This window comes from Mixophyes fleayi, chromosome 3, assembly GCF_038048845.1.
Source record: "Mixophyes fleayi isolate aMixFle1 chromosome 3, aMixFle1.hap1, whole genome shotgun sequence".
Lineage (NCBI taxonomy): Eukaryota > Metazoa > Chordata > Amphibia > Anura > Limnodynastidae > Mixophyes > Mixophyes fleayi.
This window is the reverse complement of record NC_134404.1, coordinates 57,514,110-57,538,395: the sequence shown is the minus strand read 5'-3', so window position 1 is coordinate 57,538,395 and position 24,286 is coordinate 57,514,110. Positions and strand designations below refer to the sequence as shown.

At 41.1% G+C, this 24,286-nt stretch overlaps 1 protein-coding gene across 2 annotated transcripts in view; it reads left to right on the top strand.

Annotated features, from left to right (window-relative positions):
- The window catches only part of LOC142143581 (ephrin type-A receptor 3-like), a 174,192-nt gene that overhangs the window by 91,221 nt on the left and 58,685 nt on the right, over positions 1 to 24,286 (top strand). For both annotated transcript variants that reach the window (XM_075201529.1, XM_075201528.1), the window contains 2 exons: positions 234 to 396; positions 10,507 to 10,615. In XM_075201529.1, the coding sequence (XP_075057630.1) occupies positions 234 to 396; positions 10,507 to 10,615 (272 nt within the window). The remainder of the gene's footprint in view (positions 1 to 233; positions 397 to 10,506; positions 10,616 to 24,286) is intronic.

The following is a 24,286-nucleotide window of genomic DNA, read 5'->3' as shown; positions in this document are numbered from 1 at the left end:
TAGAGTTTCCCCCTTAGTGACACCATCCTTTCATAACAAGAATGCAATAATATTCCTTGAAGGAAGCTAGAGGTTATCAGAGGACTGTACACCATTGTGGAGTCCAGTAATATGAAGGGATCATTATGATGTCATTCTCACATACAGAGAGGTTGAAAAGTTGGCTCATTTCTGCCACTAATTCACATTTGTTTGTGTTGCTTAGTAGTTGTTTTTTTTGTTATTTCAATCAGAATCAAAAGGACCAAAACTACACAACACTGAAAACGAGATCGACCTTCATGACCGTGGACGGGCTGAAACCTGGGACCACCTATGTGTTCAGAGTCCGGGCTCACACAGTGGGTGGACAAGGAATTTATGGAGGTGAAATAGAGTTGGAGACAAGCACAGAAGGTAAATCAATAACTTAGTCCAACAGATAAGCAGACCTAACTGTATTTTTCTCTTACACTAAGGGCTAGATTTACTAAGCTGCGAGTTTGAAAAAGTGGGGATGTTGCCTATAGCAACCAATCAGATTCTAGCTGTAATTTTGTGGAAGGTACTAAATAAATGAAAGCTAGAATCTGATTGGTTGCTATAGGCAACATCCCCACTTTTTCAAACCCGCAGCTTAGTAAATCTAGCCCTAAGTGTAAGAGAAAAATACAGTTAGGTCTGCAATAGACAGGATGGACTAAATACAAATCAAAATACTATTTAGCTAATCATCATATGCAGCATTATATCCAAGACCCCATTTATAATCATTGACTACTAAAAGTGATTCAAGCCCCAATACTCATAGCATTTCAGTGTACAAATAAGCTATCAAGTATTTGTGTTCTACATGAAAAAACAGTCAGTATTTAACGTATGTGCAAAACAGAATACTAATTTGCACCCCTTGCATTGTAACATGGTTTTGTCCAGGAAACTACTTACTTATTTTTTTTACTTAACTTTCCTTAATGAATCAGGCCCAATGTTTCTGTCTTACAGTGGCCACACACACCTTCCTCACCAGCAAGTACAATTGTTATTCTGCTACTTTATGTATCAATTGTACCTTCTGTTTCATGTCATTGTATGTGATTTTACATTATGATCCTCTTAATGCGCAGTGCTGAGTAATAAGTCAGCACCTTATAAATAAAATATAATAATAATATATAATGTAATAGAAATAAAAAATTAACTAATGTAAATTCAGCGAAATTAAGTTAAATACAAACATCTTTTATTTTCCCTTTTAAAAATTAAATGGGAGTCTTCTTTTCTTCTGCAGTCCAAATGTGAATATCAAGTAATGTGGGTAGGTAACTGTGACATCATATAATACAGCAGCCACGCTAACTACCAGCTGGAGAGGTCAATCCACAGTAAGCCAATCAGAATTGCCCTGCTAGTGCTGCTGATGGTCCTCCTCATCAATGCATCTTGTTGCATTAGCCCTCCATCTGCATCCAGATCTACCTCAGTGGCAATTATATGAAGAAACCTTTACTGTACTTGGCCCATGACTGTCCTTTGTTCTTCCCATGTTCTGTCTCTCTAGTCACAGGAGTCACAAGTGCAATATATGACTAATACCGCTTTCATACTGCCGCCCCGGCAATATCCCGGGTTTTTCAAGCCGGGTTTTTGCCGGGGCTCAGAAACACCATTCATACTGCACCTCGGACCCGGGAATTTCCCGGGTTGACCCCATTCATACTGCACAAGTCTGTGCCCTGGCAATTTGTGGGAGTCATCACCAGAGCAGTTTTCATTGGCTTAAAAATGGTGATGTCATTGAAAGGTGACTGTTTTTTTTTTCTTCCACGGGCTCCCACCGATGACATCATCCTCCAGAGACAGGCAGACAGCCAATCAGCTTGGTTTCTGTGCAATCCTGGTTGAAAAACCCGGGGTTGTACCATTCATACTGCACCAAGACCCGGGTCGTTTGAGCTTGCCCCGGGAAAAACCCGGGATTTTGGTGCAGTATGAATGAGGTATGAGTCTACATACGAATGTCTATGTATGGAAATGTATTAGCCCTGAGAGGATACCTAGATGTGACATAAAGAGGACACCTATCGATGCTAGTTGGTGATAAGATGAACTGTAGGTGTTGAAGAGTAAGGTGGTACCTTATGATGTTAGACTGTAAGAAAATAGTTGTAAATGTTCTGTGATGAGAAAATGCCTCACAATTATAGACAGTAAGTAAATACGAACAGATAAGAATATATCTGAGGTGTTTTGCTGGCCAGAACCATGTAAATCAAATTGAGTCAAATTGTGCTTGAGCTGAAAACAATTGACTTGAAATGTGATGTGGAATCAGTTTTTCTATGACATATTTCTTATAACTGCATCAGAATGTGTGCGCCGGTGGGCGTAGAGCACAACATGCCGTCTCTTGACCTGCTCTGGTCACTCAGTTATCAGATCTGTGCAACTTAACCCACCACATATGTGACCAAATGGGCTACATTTCTGTTCATATAGCTGAATTGCTAGATCATTATATACTCATGACTACTTTATTAGGTACACCTGTACATTTGTAAATGCAAATATCTAATCAGCCAATCATGTGGCAGTAACTCAATGCATAAAAGCAGGCAGACATGGTCAAGAGGTTCCATTTTTGTTCAGACCAAACACCAGAACGGGGAAGAAATGTGATTAGTGACTTAGTACCAGGCGGGGTGGTTTGTGTATCTCAGAAACTGCTGATCTCCTGGGTTTTTCACTACACAACAGTCTAGAGCTTACAGAGAATGGTGCACAAAGCATCTCAAATAAATATGCATTATTACAGTGCTATGCTGAGCACACAGCACGTCAAACCTTGAAGTAGTTGGGCTACAGGAACAGGAGACCACAGAGGGTTCCACTCAAGTCAGCTAAGGACAGGAGCCTGAGGCTACAATGGGCACAGGCTCACCAAAACTGGACAGCTGAAATTTGGAAAAATGTTGTCTGGTCTGATGGATCTTGATTTCTGCTGCGACATGCAGGTGGTAGGGACAGAATTTGGCATAAAAACATGAATCTATTGAACCATCCTGCCTTCTGCAACAGTACAGGCTACTGTTGGTGGTGTAATGGTATAAGCAATATTTTTGGCACACATTAGCTCTAAATGCTTAAATGTCACAGTCTTGCTGACCTCGTGCATACATTTATGGACACAGTCTACTCATCTTCTAATGGCGATCTCCAGCAGGATAACTTGCCAAGTCACAAAGCACTCGTCATGTCGAGCTGAAACCATGCACATGACAATGAATTCAGTGTAATCCAATGGCCTCCACAGTCACCAGGTGCCTGATTCATTAAGGAACTTAAATTAAGAAGTTTCTTATTTAAATCTCCTGGACAAAATCATGTTACAATGCAAGGGGTGTAAACTAGTTTTCTGTTTTGCACATAGGTTAAATACTGGCTGTTTTTTCATGTAGCACACAAATACTTGATAGCTTATTTGTCCACTTAAATTTAAAGTTGATATTTGTGTGCTACATGAAAAAGCAGTCAGTATTTAACTTATGTGCAAAACAGAAAACTAGTTTACACCCCTTGCATTGTAACATGGTTCTTAATTTAAGATCCTTAATGAATCAGGCCCCAGATGTGGTGGAAGGGGGCATCTGTAGAATGAATGTGCAGCCGACAAATTTGCGAGAACATTTAGTATAGAAGAAATCTACTTCCATAAGGCACAAACTCTAAACCGCAGTGTCCCTCTGTCACATACACTCATGCAGACATATTAATGGTAGTGAAGTAAAAAATACGAAGGTCCATAAGGATGGCAAATCGATAGTGATAAATGATAGTTGGGCAATCCTGTGACTCGACCCCAGCATCAAATTGAAGGCCCTTTTCTAATTTTGCTTCCCACAAAGAATGATGCACCTATGAGAAATCAAATCAGTATTATAACCAGGACTTTGGGCAGCACAGTGGCTTAGTGGTTAGCACTTCTGCCTCACAGCACTGGGGTCCTGAGTTTGATTCCCGATTATGGCCTTATCTGTGTGGAGTTTGTATGTTCTCCCTGTGTTTGCGTTGGTTTCCTCCAGGTGCTCTGGTTTCCTCCCACACTCCAAAAACATACTGATAGATTAATTGGCTGCTATCAAATTAACCTTAGTCTCTCTTGGTCTGTCTGTGTGTGTGTGTTAGGGAATTTAGACTGTAAGCTCCAATGGGGCAGGGACTGATGTGAGTGTGTTCTATGTACAGTGCTGCGGAATTAGTGGCGCTATATACATGATGATAATGATGACTTCCATATAATAGCAAGAATGTCAACATTTTCATTGCGACTAAGGGCGGATGCTGCCTGAAACCATATACTGCTATCACTCTCATGTTTTAAAGATGCAAATAAGATACAATTTTAAATACGCAGTTGGTGGAGTGCCGGCTGTCTTGTTCTCATGCTGCTAACTGCTTGCATACACCATTAATGGTGAAATAGTGTACTAGTAAAACAGCAGGTAAGACACGGCATTAAATAGAACTGTCAGCCTTAAAGCTCTTTATCAAGGACAAGCTGAGTATCATCCAGAAATCTCTCGTAGTTACTCAAACCTTTCTCTCCATCTCTGAGTAGTGACTATATGGCTCGTCCACAGCTCTCTGCCTCTGGCAATTTAATAAAATATGTCTTTAATTAGAAGATCTAGTTCTAGACTCATGCTAAATATACATCACTGTAAGCCCAAGTTACTACAGGAAAAGATTTATCACTTTTGATAGAGGCCACACTTAGTTTGCAACATCAGCTATTTAAAACCAGATTCACATGAATGATGCATAGCTGCATGGTGACAACTGCTGAGATGCGGTTTGTATTCTGTCTAATTCCTATGCAGTATTTTTTGTAACTGTTTTATTTTTAGATTTTCATATGAATATACATCAGCAAACATACTTGTTGCTGAACAACTACCAATAGACTTGACAATGGGTCACTAATTTTAACTAATTGACTGGCCATTCCTGCTATATTTAAGTCAAAGCATATGTATTGTAACTTCATTTTAGTAGATGAACATTTTGTTTTTAAACTAAATCGGTCTAGATTAAAAAGATCATGGCTTAGAATTGTAAACTGGAAGGGCAATTCAGGAATATTTTTGTTATCATTAATAATATCTTTTATTTATAAAATTTCAACATATTTCGCAGCGCTGTTTATTGCAGGAATCATGATGCAAACAAATGAAATACAATGACATAAAGCAGTAGGTAAAGATGACCTTGCCCCTATGAGCTTATAATCTAAGAAGTTGGGTGTGAACATACATAATGTAGAAGAAAAACAATTGTAGTTGTGATGGGTATAAATTATTATTATTATTATTATTATCGTTTATTTGTAGGGCGCCACAAGGGTTCCCGCAGCGCCGCACACAGTACAAACAGTAGACTATACAGTAGACTATACAGGGTAGAACACTACAGAACAGTAAACACAAAGTACCAGTACTTCAGAAACTCTGGGAGGGCAGATACAGTAGAGACGGAGCAGAAGAACAGGTATGGAGACTGGAGGGAAGAGGGTCCTGCTCATTCGAGCTAACATCCTAAGGGAGGGTAAACAAAGTCAGGCACAAAAGGGAGCCAGTGAATCAAAGGGGAGAGAGAAGAGGGGTCAAGGGAGGATGAGCAGAAGAGATGAGAGGTTAAATGGATGGTTGGTAGGCCTTAAGGAACAGGGGAGTTTTAAGTGCCCATTTGAAGGAGCACAGATTGGGAGAGAGACGGATGGAGCGAGGGAGGTCGTTCCAGTGAAGGTGGGCAGCGCGGGAGAAGTCATGGATTTGAGAGTGGGAAGAGGTGATCAGTGTGGAGGAGAGGCGGCGATCATTGGCCGAGCACAGGGAGCGGGCAGGAGTGTGAATGTTTATGAATACAAGCACTGTGCTACTGCCAGGCTCCAGGCACATGGTGGGTACAGGCACTGTGCTAGGTACTGGTTCTGGGCAGTTAGTGGATACAGACACTGTGCTAGTTACTGGTTCTGGGCAGTTGGTGGGTACAGACACAGTGCTTGTCACTGGTTCTGGGCTGTTGGTGGATATAGACACTGTGCTAATTACTGGTTCTGGGCAGTTGGCGGGCACAGACATTGTGCTAGTTACTGGTTCTGGCCAGTTGGTGGTTACAGACACTGTGCTGGTTACTGGTTCTGGCCAGTTAGTGGGTACAGACATTGTGCTAGTTACTGGTTCTGGGCAGTTGGAGGGTATAGGTACTGTGATAGTTCCTGGCTCCAGTCATGTGATGGGCACAGACACTAATGTGAAACACTACTGGTGCTGTATACACACTACTTGGGGCACCAGGATCCAGTGTGGATGCCCCTTTGCTGTTCTTCTCCCCTTAGCTATGGCTATGTATGGGAGCGACATTCGCCACCAGAGGGCCCACGGAAAACAAGGGTGCTTATCACAGGTTGTATTGAGTGGACACCTTCTTACTCCAGCTACACAGTTTTTAATTAATTAAGTTGCCAGCAATGACACAGTGGCATGCCTGGTGTTGTTGGCAGTTCTTCCACATATGATGAAATCACACTTGGCACTCACTCTCAGATGAGTGAGACAAGGACCACAGTTCTTGCACTCATCCCATAACCAGGATTACCAACATCCCACTCTTTGGGGACTGTCTTTGACCTGGTCACACCAACTAATTGCAGGGACCCTTCTACTCACAGTCCAACTGCTGTGGGCCACACTGTTACTTTCCGCAAATGATATCCTAATATCCAGGAACACTTAGTTACTACCTCTCTTGATAAGGCTGTCTTGCAGCCACATGGCTCTTTTGGGGACTCCTTCCCTCTACAGCAGGGGTAGGCAACCTGCGGCTCTCCAAGTGTTTTGAAACTACAAGTCCCAGCATGCTTTGCCAGTAGATAACCAGCAGATAGGTGGTAAGGCACTCTGGGATTTCTAGTTTCACAACACCTTGAGAGCCGCAGGTTGCCTACCCCTGCTCTAGAGTAACCATGCTGCCTACTTGCAGCCACCATCCCTCACTGTATGTGGGCACTTTCCAAGGGTGCTCTCATACAGTGGGACCTCCTCCCTTAATTCAGTTCCTGCTGTCAGTGATGCTGCCTCTGTAGTTAATCTTCTCATGGTATGAGTTCATTTTCCAAGGGGCTCTATACAGGGACCTCTCTCAGTCCCTGTGGCTTCCAACCACACATACACTCACCCTTTCTCTGGTCAGCCAATCCAAGCCTCCTATCCAGGCAATCTCTACTAGGCAATTTTCCTCTAAAGGCTCTCCTCTCTCTTGAGGCCTTTGCTTGTGGGGATTCTCCCCCTCTTGTCCATGTGCAGCTCTCATGCACTCCTCCATACACCCACTTTCACTGATGCCTTAACTTCCTCCCGGTGATCTTATCTGCTGTCACAAGAGGGTGGGTCCACACCGTAACGCCAACAGGCATGACAATACTCCCTCGCTTCAGGTTGTTGGTGAATATAGGTACTGTGCTAGTCCCTCGCTCTAGGCAATTGGTGTATATAGGTACTGTGCTAGTTCCTCGCTCTAGGCAATTGGTGTATATAGGTACTGTGCTATTTCTTTGCTCTAGGCAATTGATGTATATAGATACTGTGCTAGTTCCTCACTCTAGGCAATTGGTGTATATAGGTACTAGGCTAGTTTCTGGCTGTGTACAGGTAAAGTGTTAGTTTTTGCTACAAGCAGTTAGTGGATATAGGCACTGTGCTAGTTCCTCACTCCAGGTGGTTGCTGGATACAGGTACTGAGCTGGTTCCTGGCTTATGGCACTTGGTAATTACATGTACTGTGTTAGTGGCTCTGTCCAGGCAGTTGATAACTGCTTAGAGTTGAGAATTTATTGGATTTCAGGGACCACTCCTTAAAGTTATTAGGTGTACATAATAGCCAATTTAAATACATCAATCCCAACACAGTTTGTGTTGAATAATGAGGCTTTTCTAAGGTGAAATTTGTGTTTCCAATGGATTCCCTTGTAATCTTGTGACATCCACTATTTAATCCCAAATACAGCCTGATTTGTTTGCGTTCATCGAACAAGAGGATTAATAAATTCTCTACAGGGTTTTTGGGAAAATAGCCTCTAATCTTTTCTGCGTTGTGTCACTTCATTGACATATAGTACACAGTACATTATCATCAATATATAGAATTACCCCAATTAGTTGGTTGCAATTTATTCACTTTTCCAGAAGTGCTTATGAATAGTATCATTAATTGTTTTGTGTTTTACAACTATGCCCATTTAAAGTAGATTATTATAAAATTGAACGTGTTTTCAGTACTAAAACTAGTTTTTCATCTGGATGAAACATATTTGTCTGCATGTAAATAAAGGAATAATTCAATAAAGTAAAGATATTGAAACATTAAACAAGCCTACATGTAATTTACAATAGACAGTTAAGGACGGGCTCTGCTGAGATAGATTAGGAGTAGTTATGCATTTCCTTAATCTCCTAGTCTGCTTTACATGATACTGTACCAAGCACTTTGAGAGAGACCATCACGGGAAGCCCCAGTGAGCCAATGTATGCACATGTATGCAGTATGGGCTACTTTTAAAATTGTAGGAATAAGAAACTAGAGGTAACATGATGATACATGTATTCAGACGGTGGTATTTTTTATAGAATGTGGAGAAGATTTCTCACCATTATAACAACAATTTATCTTCACTTTCATCTTCCACTTTTAGACAATAGTTTAAAAAATGAATAGTTCATTTATTTAAGTTTAGTTATGCTTGAAAAAAATAAACAAACAAAAAGATATCATTCAGGAAAATTCCCATCTAGATAACCCAGTGAGACAGCTGATGTATATGCAGTACGGGAGGGTTGGAGGGGCGACAGCTGCACTGGTCGCTTAGCTGGGATTTAGAGAACCCTGAAGACAATCAGTGCAGTCAGCTCTGTAGCAGAGTTATACTAAGCAGCAGTCATGTTATCACTAACTGTACTGAATACTGCAAACTCCTAAAATATGATCTGTTTACAGTTACCAACACATTGAATCAATACCTCTGAATACTAGCACTAATGAGAGAAATTAGCTATAGTGGGAATAAGAGAAGAAGTATTGTAATAAAACCTTATTTGTATAGTACATTCGCTTATCATTTACATTTATCAAATTAAACTTCTCAGTAATAGGTCATGCACATAATAAAATGGTGTAGTCGTAGGCCCTAGACAGCTTGTTATAGGGTTCTGTGAATTAATATCTCAATGAAATATATTACAGAATAAATTGATTGTTGCTTGTATTTGATAGGTGCCTCACATGGATACTCTGTGTTGCTCCTTCTACAAATATTAATCTATGGTTTCCTATTTACCTCCATTCCCCTTCTCATATAATGACACTACCTCTGTCATACACAATCCTATCCTCACCTCTATCACACAAACGGACAGATTACTGCCTCCTACTAGATCAGCGCACCTTACCTGTTCTGTGCTGCTCTAAACATGATCATTATCTGATTGGCTACAAGTTGTTTGTCTATTGTGTGATACATTATATATGTACATGATATTATGTGCTTTGAAGGATTCTGCTCCTTCAATTATCTAACTCTAAGTCGTCACAACTAGCCTACCTCCTCTCCACTCCCCATATAATAACTCTGCCCTTATCACATACACCCCTGTCATCATTGCCATAGCTGGTCATTTATTGCTACCGTCAGTCAGCACACTTAGTAACATATTTTGTGCTGCTGTGAACATTAAAAAAAAAAAAGTCTAATATGGCTACTTCCGCCTACACTTATATAGTTACAAGATTATTTTTGGTCATTCAACTAAAACCACATGCAGCAAATCTCATTAAAGAACACAGTGTGACTGTTGTAAATGTGTGCACATTGTTTTCCAGCTTTCTGTTGATTTCAGTCCAAAAAACATACAAGTAGGTTAATTGGCTGCTCTCAAAATTGACCCTAGTCTGTGTCTGTGTGTTAGGGAATTTAGACTGTAAGCTCCAATGGGGCAGGGACTGATTTGAATGAGTTCTCTGTACAGCGCTATGGAAATAGTGGCGCTATATAAATAGCTGATGATGATGATGATGATTTCATTTATGAATGTTGCAACACAAATGTTCATGTGACTGGACCTGATTAGCTGCAATCGAAGGATATGACATGACAAGAATACAGCCTGATGTATCTTTGTCAGACTGTAGTGTAATAGCCACAAAGTCACAAGTGTAGCTGGTCCCATTGGGGCCCATTATCTAATAATTCAAGTCAATAAGTTGAAGACACTAAGTTAAATAATGCAAATGTTTGCACTCAGTTGCACAAAATCATGCAGTACAAAGTCATAATCCTATCAGTCCACTTTGTAAGCTTCCACTGAAAGCTATGTTTCAGCTAAAACTAGTCCTATATTGTTACTGAAGTCAGTGTCTATTCTATCTAATAACAGTACTTCATTTTGATTGGTGTTGTATGGTTCTGTCTTTCAGATATGATCGCCATCACTGATCCTAACCAGATTACTATTTTGGCTATCTCTGTGGCTGGCGGAATTATTCTGCTCATATTCCTGGTGACCTGTTTCTTTGTCAGCGGAAGGTAAAACATTTCTTCATAAATTCTTAGCTATTAATTTGATGTCTTCATGTGCCCTCTTCATATGCATTAAGCCCTAAATTCCCTGTTCTACATAATATACTTACTTAATAAAGTACTTCAGTGTAAGCTATAAATATGTTCTAGCACTATTTCATTATGCCTTTTTTACAGACAGACATAAGAGGGGAGACAGTATATTAATATTTTATCATTTACCTATTATACACATTTGACCATGAGCTCATTTAAATTATTTCCATTATTTATTTCAAGTAGATGGAATGTGGTTGGGGATAGGATTATATACAGTTACTGTAGTGGGGGATAGTATAGCATAGAAAATGTGCGAGTTGGGAAGCAAATAATGTAAGGTCGAGTCTGGTCACCTGCACATAGCGGAGGCAGCCATTTTGTGCACTGTGCATCCTATATCTTCACTTCATTCATAAAATGGTGGTCTCCACTGTGTTTAGGTGACAGGTACACTTAAAGGCATGTCTTTTTATGCCCCCTTGCTTCTCCATAAAAACACACCTTGTTTTTAATTATTTTATTCATTACAACATTGTCAGGATTTTACTCGCTTTGTATTTGTCTCCTGCACTAAGTCAAGGTAACCTTGAAACATTTATTTATTTTGAACTAATTACATTATTGATTAGCGTGTGCAGTATAATTGCTGCCTCTTGTTCAGGAAGATCTTTTGTCTAGTTTCCTTCCAAGTCTTTACTGCAAGTTCAGCTCTAGCGATATAGATTGTCCCTTATTTATTCTGTGGCTCAGAGAACTATTGGGTAACATCTATGAATAGGGAGCGCAGTGAGTGCTCCTGTACTTGCATCATCAAGATAGCGGAGTAATTGGGCTCAGCTGATCAATGATGTTACGTTAAACAGGAAATCCATTATAAAATAATTGGTTATTTGGGTTAATCATTTGGGGGGGTGTTTATTAAAGTTATTGATGTAATAAAGCCCCTTCTATGAAACCATTGTGTTAAATACTAATAAACAGATGAAAGAGATGGTAACAGTCATTTTCTCAGCCATGTTGACATTTCCTAATAACTAAACAAAACTCCTCAGCTAATCAATGAAGTATGAGTTTATTGCGTACAGGATATATTTACTTGACGGGGCACCGACATATTAAATGTCTAGTCATATGTACAGAGCTGTTTTATTTTAAGCCTAAAACCTGAAGACATAGTTTTCAAAGCTTATAAATGTCAATACTTATATTTAAGTGCATAACGCAATAAAGCAGTAATAGATCTCCTAATCCTGCTATTACAGGTGTATCAGTAGCCTGGATTCTAGGAAAATTATAGGTGTCAAAAAATAGGACCCTGAGGCTATGTGGTCTTAAGTCTTATTCATCAAATGTAATTGTAGTCCCAAACAGGACTGAGGCAAGACCTTCTGTTATGTGGTGGTTCAGTAAAGTTGCTTCATGATTTTTCATTTTTTTGCATACCTATGAGCCCAAAGCATTTGCTATTTTGTGATGCACTTATATTTATGCCAAAGTACTCAATTGTTACAGGAAGCACATAGACTAGCACAGTAGTTAGCATTACTGCTTCACCGCGCTGGGGTCATGGGTAAGATTCCGACCTATCAGTGTGGAGTTTGTATGTTCTTCCTGAGTTTGCGTGGGTTTCCTCCCACACTCCAAAAACATACTGGTAGGTTAATTGACTTCTGAAAAAATACTACTACTCTGTGTCTGGAGGAGCGAATTTAGACTGTAAGTTCCAATGGGGCAGGGACTGATCTGAATGACTATATGTTCTCTGTACAAGGCTGGGTGATATAATTGGCGCTTCATAAGTAAATAAATACATACTAATAATAACATGTGCCTTGTATAGTGCCTAGAATCAAAAAATAAAATTTCACTTGTAGGGCGACAATGGAGTATATTTTGGGGCATTCCTATTTTGGTGTTTCCGGATTAGTGGGGGGACCGAGGACAAATTGTATTGTACATGTGCTTTGAGGTCTTGCCCTATATATTCGGTGGGAGGCCTTTTGCAACATCCAACTTTCTATGGTAAAGTGTGTTTTTCTGTGCTGAGATCAAAGTGTACCAAAGACATTTAAACACACAAATGTGACACCTAATTAAGTCAGTCCGGATGTCACCTTAGTCTCATTAGTTAGACATAATTCAGGCTCTACCAAGCAGCATTCTAGATGAAGAATGTACAAGTTTAAATTAATTAAGGGGATGGTCCAACAGTGATCGCTGCCGGACTTTGAAGTGACATTTTAATTATCTTCACCATGTGCATGACCTCTATGTCTTTTACTAATCGTGTTATTTTGCAGCTTACTTCTTGGTTGTCCTTAATTAACCTGTGTGGAGTATTAGGTAAAGCTGGGTCATAAATCAGGATTCAGTGACCATGTCATTTGCTGCACTTACTTCGGCTGACAGTTGTCACAGTAGGGGACTTGTGTAGGATAATTATCAGCCCTTTGAAGCTGTCACATTTGTACACAGTCCATTTCATATATTCTTATTTAGCACTGCAATTTATGCTAATGTACTAATAGCAGGGGTCCACCTGCTGATATGTACTATATATTAACCTCTCATTATGGAATCTATTTATGACCCATTGCATATTGCTCAAGTCAATTATAATTTTCTTATTGCAATGGTAAGAAATGAAATGGACAGCACAGTGGCTTAGTGGTCAGAACTGCTGCCTCACAGCACTGGGGTCATGAGGTCAATTCCCGACCATGGCCTTATCTGTGAGGAGTATGTATGTTTTCCCCGTGTTTGTGTGGGTTTCCTCCGGGTGCTCCCACACTCCAAAAACATACAAGTAGGTTAGTTGAATGGGACAGGGACTGACGTGAGTTCTCTGTACAGTGCTGCAGAATTAGTGGCGCTATATAAATAGCTGAAATAGCTGATGGTGACGATGATGATGAATTAAGACAGCAATTTATTAAAAATGATTGCCCAGAACAGAGCCTCTGATAGGAGCCTGACGAACAATCTACAAGACAAACACCACAAAGTGACAAACAATCTCAATGTGGAGTAGAGGAAGGCTATAAAATCATTAAAATCTAACAACAATATCATCATTAAACCAACAGATAAGGGAGGAGCTGTAGTAATTATGAACACATCAGATTACATTCAGGAAGCACACAGACAGCTCTCGGATAAAAAAATACTACACTCTGATTATGGAAGACCCCACCAACAACACACAGAAGAACTTATAAAGATCATAAATGGTTTCAACCCTGGATCATCCTCTCTACCGGACCTTATACCAGACAATTGCAAAATTGGTACCTTCTACATGTTACCTAAAATACATAAAAAAGGAAATCCAGGGAGACTGATAATTTCTGGTATTGGAACCTTAACGGAAAATATTTCTGGCTGGATAGAGAATGTTCTAAAACCCTTGGTGAGACGTACACCTAGTTATATCCAGGATACCACAGACATTCTCTGCGAACTTTCAGCCCTGGTTCCACTACCAGAAGGCTCAATACTGGCAACTATGGATGTGGAGTCTCTGTACTCTAACATACCCCACCAGGATGGCATAGCCGCATGCCAACACTACCTTCAAATAAACAGTCTAGCCACAGAGCCGACCCTGCAGCTGATCAGGTTCATACTCAATCATAATTACTTTTCTTTTGGAAAAGACCTATACTTGCAGTGTATGGGAAGTGCCATAGGCAGTAAGATGTCACCTCAGTATGCTAATGTTTTCATCGCTAAACTAGAGGAGGAATTGTTATCAACTTGCACAGTGAAACCTCTAGCATACTTCCGTTATATTGATGATTTGCTACTAATCTGGACTGGCTCTGAAGATGAGCTGCTGACTTTCCATAAAAACTTCAACAAGTTTCACCCAACCATCAGACTCCCTTTTAACTACTCACGTTCTCAGATACATTTCCTGGACATGATCCTATACAGAAAAAACAATACTATACAAACATCAGTCTATCATAAACCTACAGGCCGCCCAGCATATCTGAGATGGAACAGCTTTCCCCCAGGACACATAAAGAGTCCATCATTTACAGCCAAGCTCTGAGATACATTCGGATTTGTTCAGACAGTGAAGACAGAAAACAACACCTGCTATCACTGAGAGGTACATTCCTACAACAAGGATGCCACCCAATAGTTATAGATGAACAGATACACAGGGCCACAAGAATACCAAGCAGTAGCCACCTGGATTACAAACAGAAGGAGGTTAACAGTGGGGTGCCCCTTGCAGTCACTTACAATCCCCACATGAACATCTTGGGGAAAATTGCTGCTCATCTTCAGCCCATATTTCAGAAAGACAATAGACTGAAGGAAATATTCCCAGATTTACCTTTCCTTTCATACAAACAACCTCTGAACTTAAGAAATCTCCCCGTTAGAAGTTCCCTCTCATCACTATCAGAGACCTTCCCTTGCAAAAACAAAAAATGTAAAACCTGCACCCATGTCCTACCAACAAACACAGTCCACATACCCAACACACAACTGGACTATAAAATAACTAACACATTCTTATGTACATCCTCCAATGTGATGTACATGATACAGTGCATAAGGTGTCCTGAGGGAATCTACATTGGGTAGACCAAGCAGAAACTACAATCCAGGATGAATCTACGCAGACACACAATAAAGAAGACTCTGGAACCCCCATTGGCAAACACTTCTCTGGACCAGGACACAGTATTACAGATGTAAAAGTCTTAATACTGAAAGTTTTTTTTTTAAAAAATGCCAGGGAGAGAAAGGTCTGGGAATTCAAGCTGATAAGAACATTCCAGTCATTGACTCAAGGACTCAACCTAACACTTGGATTTATGACCCACTACATGGACACAATTCATACCCCACAGCAGAGTGACTCCAGATCTCTGAACTCTTAGGACTTTCATTCTTCAGTCAGTAACGAAAACCTCCATTTTATTACTTTAGCTTATTATGTATCACCCTCTGTACAAATTGTTTGACATCTCTTAAATGTTGTTCCCTTCTCTCATTCATTCATTTGTAAACTTGCCTGATGAAGGGGCCTCTGTGCTCTGATAGCTAGCAAATATAACAATTTCTTTTGGTTAGCCAATAAAGGTATCACTCCTATAATACTTTGTCTTTTTTGACACAAAAGTATTCAACATCACATAGATTTTTCTGGCTGACACGGTACTGCAATAAAAAAAAAATATTTTGCTACATATTCAAGCAATCTATAGTAAAGTGATCACTTTACTTACAGGTTCTTAAGGCCTTGGCCAATGGGAGGAGTACAAAGCCTGCCAAGGAGGCATCCGAAGATCTCTGTCCTGTGATGCTCTCCCCATAGACATCTTCAGATAGCATTAGCTTTCAGGGTCACGCTTCAAATATCGGATCTTGATAAATAGGGCATTTTCGCAATCATTATAGACACATATGAGGACTGCATTTGCGATCAAAGAGGCTGGAACCGCAGCAAATATCAGAGATATCTGTTGCAATCCTTTAATAGTAATAGCCTCTTTAAAGGTCTCACCGTGTATGTCCTATATCAAACCAGGACCCTCCCACAAGAGCTATCATTGGTCGGGCCAGCCCTGATGTTAACCCTTAAATGTAAGTGTTCGTTCTGTTACAAACCCTGTCGCCCTTTAAGTGCGTTCGGCTTAAATTAGCCTCACTTGTCATACTTTAAAATGCGTTAATTCCAAGAAAACTGCAGTTTTCTGGAGGAATTATACCTTTTTGGTTCTCAGAATCGAAGGTTAAAATCTATAAACAGGAATAAAATAATAAAATATCTGTTTAAATATAAGTGTTTCTTAATAAATGAGACTGTAAATTTTAAGTACTTTGTACACAACAGAGTTGTACACATCTGTACACATATTGTACACATACGGAAATATTCACGGGGCTGTAAGGCTGGACGGCAAATGGAACATGCTCCAACATGCCTATATAATCCTTTGTGTGCTATCTGCAGCCTACAGGGGTATACCACCAATGTTACTGACACTGTGAGTCTGTCATGTAGAATGTGCCCAAGCTCCGTTGACATGCTTCCGATCATCAGCTAAGCACACCTGATACCTGCCTATCTGTGCCCAGTTGCAGTTCCGCTCAGAATGGATGATAACTAGAGAGCACATACAGGCAGGGATTATAGGTACTGTCATAGGTACTTGGTATTTAGTTAATGAGTGTTGCATGACGAGTAGCCTGATTTAATGGTGAGAGGATCTGTCTTACAGGCGAAACGAGCAAGAAAAGAAAATCAATTTCCCAGTAGAGAGGAGTCTCATTAATGGGTGGTGAAAACTGATTAACACTCTGCGCTGTCCTGCTGTGACTGCAGACACACTCTAACATGCAGATACCATGATGTGTTTGCTAAAAAAAAACGGCCTCATCTGTCATCACACATCAATCCCAGTCTACACTGCCAGTGTAGTATCACCCCCATTGCTTAGAATTTATGGTGTGAGGCAAAGCTATTATTGTACCAGAATTCACAACATATCATGAATGCAGGTGTGTGATATAGGGTTCTTTGTAATTTGTATTGTTTGTAAATCATTCAATTATTATTATTAAATCATTAAATATCTAGAGATTCAAACAATACAAAGCTGTTGTAAAATTGATGTCTGCAATCTATTTTTTTAGGCAAAAAAAAATAAAAATATTAGTCTACTCTGGTCGTCATCCTCTATAGCAAGCTTAGGCCACGTGTGCTAAGCCATTTTTGTTTCCATCTCCCCCTCCATTGCGCTCTTTTGACAGGAGAACAGAAGGAAGACGGATACTCACATAGACATAATTGATCTCTATGGAGTAATAAAATACATGGGCCCACGGGCACTTAGAGAAGCTGATGTCAGAGCCAGGATGGGTTGAAAGTAAAACATGTTTTTCTTTCCCCCATCCCTGTTCTATCATCCATCTTGGCGTTAGGCAACCTGCCGCTCTCCTGCGGTTATGGAGCTACAAGTAGGAACAATCACCATTCGTATTAGCCAGGAGTTGCCTAAGTTTGCTCTATACCATCCTATGGAGACCATTTAGACCCTATAAATGGAAATCCCCCACTGGATACTTGATTAAGTATTTGCAAGGGCTGATGGAATGTCCATGAGTGTCCCCTCTTTTTATGCCCCGTGCCCTATGCCCCTCCCCTTCTGCTCACCTAGAGGTTCGGGGGCTAAGCTAGATCTTCTCTTCTTGTCAGTTTGGGAGTGTGGTGCACGGCTGTGACATCATAGTCCAGTGCAATACACAGCTCATCACCAACATACAGGAGCACCAGTCGACTGTGTCATAGGTAAGTGGGTGTATACCACGAGTGATAGAACACTGAATGAGTGTGACATTATGTCACTCATTTAGTGTTTTAGGTGTCTTCTTGACCATGCAGACCAAGGTGAGGGCCTAGGTTTGTCTAATGGAAGTTACTTACTAAATTATATCTATAGGGTCTGGCTGTTCAGTAATTGGAATCCACAGGCTTTGAGTAAAAGGACTTTGTTACTTAATCAGGTTTTGAACTTTGCACCTCTGCACTCTATACTTTGTCATTGTCATATTAACCAGTTGTCGAAGTGGAAATTTATAAGTAGCGGTATTGAAGATGTGAAGAAGTGAATGGAATATGATAGTTTTACAATGAAGGCAGTAGGAGAAATGTTGGTATGGCATACCACCATATATATTCCCCCCACTTCCACCACTGATGCTAACTATATTAGACATATTAGATCAGCCACTCGGTAATTGGACTTTCTTATCATTGGTTTCAATGTATTTGATTTGATTCTTGCTTGGGGTTTTTGCAATCTGTCACTTTATCAGCATTCTGCATAGTTTTTATTATTCTTTTATATGTATATAATTATTATGCATGTATTTTATCTAATAGTCAGCAGTGTTTTCTACAGTTGTGTAGTTGGAAGAGTCCTATACTGTATATATACGACTTTACACAATACTGGAAGCGAGCGGGGATGAGGTGATGGAGAGGGACTTGATGTCTCTTGCTTTGGCTCATCTGGTGCTTCAGGTTCATCATAATCAGATCGTCATATATAAGAAGATGGTTGCATCCACATTCATGTCCTTAAACAGGCACCTGAGCCTAGTGCAGGGCTGCAGATATATTTATAGAAATTATGTTGGATATTTTGGATTTAATAGAACAGTCCTGTTTAATTAAATGGTTTGTACCATGTTTTTAATGTATAATATCATTTGTATTCTATTTGTCCACTACTTACAATATACAACTTATTTTGTGTTTCCGTCTGATCTTGGTGTGCAGCATTAGGCCTCATACCCACACGTGTTTTACTTGTGTTTTTAACGCTAAAACAAAACATACTAGCATAAACACATATAAATATCATCATTTATTTATATAGCGCCAGTAATTCCCCAGCGCTGTACAGTGAGAGAACTCATTCACATCAGTCCCTGCCCCATTGGGAGCTTATAGTCTAAATTCCCTAACATACACACACAGACAGACATAGAGAGAGACTAGGGTACATTTTTTTATAAGCAGCCAATTAACCTAATAGTATGTGTTTGGAGTGTGGGAGGAAACCGGAGCCCCCGAAGGAAACCCAATCAAACACGGGGAGAACATACTAACTCCACACAGATAAGGCCATGGTCGGGAACTCATGACACAAGCGCTGTGAGGCAGAAGTGCTAACCACTTGGCCACTGTGTTGCCCATAGCAAACGCCTTTAATATGCGTCTTTACTAGTGAATTTACGACCACTTTAGAATTCTCTATAGCATCCCAATGCATTTATATGCAGTAAATGCTAAAGTAGCAGTCTAATGCAATGCAAGTAAAAAGCCCAAGGGTATGGTCACATTATGCCCACTGGCATTTTTTTTAAAAAATGAGCCCTTAAAGTTCAATTTATTCAAATTTTTCAGTACTACTGTTTGCATGGAAGCTGTGACTAATATTGTATATTTCTTTCTTGATATAAAAGTGAATATGTTGTACTGAAGTCCTTTATTCTTTATTTACCTGTCACGTACACTCAGCTTTTTTGAAAATGCTCCCCTGTGATTTAATTGTAGCCAATGACTCACTTAGCTGCATCTTATAAACAATGATTCAGCTAATAGAATGTCTGCTTTCACTGAGTGTAGGTGAACTGTGATATTACATAAGGAACATATAATAAATATTAACCTTTGCTGTCTCACAGTGCTAAGGCAGTGGGTTAATTTACGACCATGGCCCTATCTGGGTGGAGTTTGCATGTTCTCCCTGTGTTTGTGTGGGTTTCCTCTGGGGGGCTTTGGCTTCCTCCCACAGTCCAAAAACACACTAGTAGTTTAATTAGCTTCTAAGTGTTGTGTGTGACTGTGTGTTGTAGGGGAATTTAGACTATAAGCTGCAATGGAGGAAGAACTGATGGGTAATATGTGGTACAATACAATATTAAATAAATATTGTAGAAGACTGTTACCTTTTCCACATTTATAGATTAGTTAATCAGAAACGGGTACCACAAAATTGATGATGTTTTCTTCTAAATGACAAGAAAGGGGTTGAACATTACAAGGTGGCAGACCCTGTAGATAATGTCATATTATATAATGGCTATTCCTTTCACTGCTGCTCCACAGGACGTCCCCTCCCTCCTTCCTCGCCCTCTTATTCCGACTCTTTTGTCTTCACTGGAGTCTTACAGATGGTTACTAGGTAGTGGAGCAGCAGGGAGGTTCACACTTGTGATTGCAATCATCTGCTTCCTATTTCCAGCAGAGATGGTCAGATGAGTATAGATTGTGAGCATTGAGACTCCTAATAAGCGCTTGCGGTACGTAAAGAACGGAAGTTGCCTGGAGAGCACCACAGTTCGGAGCCCTTGTGGATTTTCTGTTATTATCAAACAGTATAAAACTGCAACTCTGAAGCCCTGTTTCCTGGGTAAAAATATATAACATATATAAATACACCTGTGTCTTCTAATATCATACAAATGTTTCTGCTAACGCGCCCGTGTTTCCGGGAAGAGCGGTTCAAGACGGCAGCGTCTGCATGGGTGCAACGTTTTCACTAGGGAGACTCATGATGTAACTTGAAGAGTGTGAGCTATGTGCCTTGTTGTGCACTCACATTTGTAAAGAAGGTTTTGTTTTCTGAGCTGAGTTATTTAAATAAGATTCAAGGTGAGAATAACATGTATGAAGTGGGGCTCTCTGTTTAGACATCGGACATTTCTCCCCTCAAAGTAATCTGATTCTTACCCTTCCTTACAACTGTAGGAGCCAGATCTCAGAATACTCCATCAATGAGATGTCTCCAGCACCTTCTAACGACATAAATGAGGCTGAACCAAGTTGGGTTCAAGGAGAAAAAAGTGATGATTGTAAAATGATATGCTTATACTCAGGGCCATCTTAGCAACATTATGGGCCCCCGGACAACCATTCCACAGTGCATTTAGGCCCCTACCTACACAACCTTATTGATAATTTACATTTTTATTCCTGTGAATGGTTAAGTTTATATTTATTGGCAGGGGCGGGCTGGCCCGGGGGGCAGGGGGGCAGCGGCACTCCGGGCCGCTCATTCAGACCGCTATTAGGGCCGGGGGGTGGGCCGGCCAGCCGCTCCCCGGATGCAATATAGGCAATTTTCACTGCGGCCGCATCCGATGACATCAGATGCGGCCGCGTCAGTGCACAGGCGGCCGCATCACATGACAGGGGATGCGGCCGCTTCATCAATGATGCGGCTGCATCCCGTTTCTTGTGATGCGTCTGCCTGCGTGCCCCCCGGGCTTCCCTCTCCCAGCCCGCGCCTGTTTGGTACCTGCAACAAAAATCAGTGTTTAAACATTATATGGGCAGCACGGTGGCCTAGTGGTTAGTACTTCTGCCTCACAGCACTGGGGTCATAAGTTCAATTCCCGACCACGCCCTTATCTGTGTGGAGTTTGTATGTTCTCCCTGTGTTTGAGTGGGTTTCCTTCGGGGGCTCCGGTTTCCTCCCACACACCAAACACATACTAGTAGGTTAATTGTCTGCTATCAAATTGACCCTAGTCTCTCTCGCTCTCTGTCTGTTTGTGTATGTTAGGGAATTTAGACTGTAAGGTCCAATGGGGCAAGGACTGATGTGAATGAGTTCTCTGTACAGCGCTTTGGAATTAGTGGCGCTATATAAATAAATGATGATGATGATTAAAAAGCATTCTGTACAGCTGTGCCTTGATACATGGGTGAATAGATTTTTTTTTTCGATTGGGCCCTGCCTATGGGGCCCCTATGCTCGTGGTGCCCCCGGGCAACTGCCCAGCGTGCCCAGGGGGGAAAGACAGCCCTGATTTTACTCTTTCTATCATGTGACATTCCAGCCAGACATATAAACACACAAATATGTATGGCCGAATGTTGTTAAAGAAACAGATCCTAGATGAATGTGAGAATGTTGTGGGTGTGCACCTTATTATATGTGAGACGGACAATTAGTCGAATTCGCATAAATAGAAATGTATTGCAAGCCCACGTATAGTATAAATTACCTTTAATGTGCTGAAAGCGGGCAGACGGCCTACAGTGTTATGACATTTTTAGCAGAACAAGAAATATGCCTAGTCATGAATATTTAGTCAGCCCAGAAGATGACTAACGTCATGGAGATATTTGTGCCCCGTTTACATTGGCTGAAAAACCCAGGTTATTGCCGGGGCGAGCCCCCGACGACCCAGGTCTATGCTCAATGGGTCCCCTGCATTAGACCCGGGTCATTTGCAGGGTTATTCCCGGGTGCGGCTCGGGTAGATGCCAGTCTGAACGGTGAGACCCGGGTTTTTCAAACCAGGTCTTACCGACAAGTGCTAAAAAGTAAAATTTAAATTTTTTTAAAAAATAATTAAAATGAAAAAATGAAAAAAAAAAAAACAACTTACCATTTAATAGATAGGTGGTATTTCCTCACACTGATGTCCGGCAGCTTCAGGAGGAGATTGCATCATTTCTAATGGCCAGGGTGAAAATTATGCTTTTAAAGTGGCAATAGCAGACCCTACGCCTGGATTAATTATACAGGTGTAGGGTCCGCTATTGCAGCCTTAAAAGCATCATTTTCACCCTTGCCATTAGAAGGGATGTAATCTCCTCCTGTAGCTGCCGGACATCAGTGTGAGGGAATATCACCTATCTATTAAATGGTAAGTGGACATTTTTTATTCTAATTTTTTTCTTCATTTTTATGGGCAGACCCAGGCTCAGTGTGAATTTGCCAAGGTGGGAGACTTTGTCACCTGGCAATATCCCGGGTTCATATACCCGGGATATTGCCGGGTGGAAATATGAAAGGGGTATTAAAGAACGTAGGTGAATTTAGAAGGAACGATTTGGATGTAAAACTCAAAAAGCCACGAAGTGTTGCCGGACATGGCCTCAATGTTCAGCTGCACACCTTGCCAGCATTTACGGTACAGAAATCTCTGCTCATTTTCTTTCGCATCTCTATGGGACGTGAGGGAAAATGAGCAGAGACTTTAGTAAAAACTCCCAAGTGATTTGTCTCCGCGGACTCCGTAGACACTTTACGTCACCTCGCGACTAATTGTATCTGCCCCAGTGAATGCAACGTATGTTTATATGCTGCCTATTCAGATATACGTTTATTGTGTAGCTGCATAAATGGGACAGGTCCATGTTAAAGCTCATTACTCAGCCACTTTCTCTTCTACTGTCTCCTTTATTACTCCATTAGAACGTTCTCTTTTATGGTACTGCATCTCAAGAATTCTATCCTTTTGTTCTACATCCCTCTTCCCTGTATGCTCATGCAGCCTGTGGGAGAAAATACACAGGGGTCGGAGCTTTCTAGAATCGATTCTCAATATTTTATCTATTTTATTTCCATTTTAAGGCTATATTATTCTATGGTGCAGAGGTACGAAAGGGCAATGAGGCCTACTGGCGAAAATGGGTGTTTTTGGCATCATAAGGCTCTATTTTGCTCCATCCACTCAGAGCCAAATTTACACCTCATGGGGCCCTAGGCAAAATATCGGTTTGGGCCCCCCCATTCACACACACAGTGGCCCCTCACACACACACAGTGGCCCCTCACACACACATAATACATACACACACAGTGGCCCCTCACACACACACACATAATACACGCACGCAGTGGCCCCTCACACACACATAATAGACGCACGCAGTGGCCCCTCACACACACACTCACACACATAATACACGCACGCAGTGGCCCCTCAAACACACACACACACACACATAATACACGGCCGCAGTGGCCCCTCTCTCACACACACACACACACACATAATACACGGACGCAGTGGCCCCTCACAACCACACACACACACACATTACACGGACGCAGTGGCCCCTCACATACACACACACACATAATACACACACACACAATACTACCCCACCCCTCCCCCAACTTACCTTTTTCCATCTAGGAGCTGTGGAGTCTTCATCCCCTTCACACATGGGACGGCACCTGTCATGTGGTGCACGTCCCATGTGACACACAGCAGGCCACACAGAGGAGGGAGGGGACCAGCCACCACACCAGCCCCGTGTGGCCCCTCCACCGATTCGCGGCACCCAACCCCCCCTCCCCC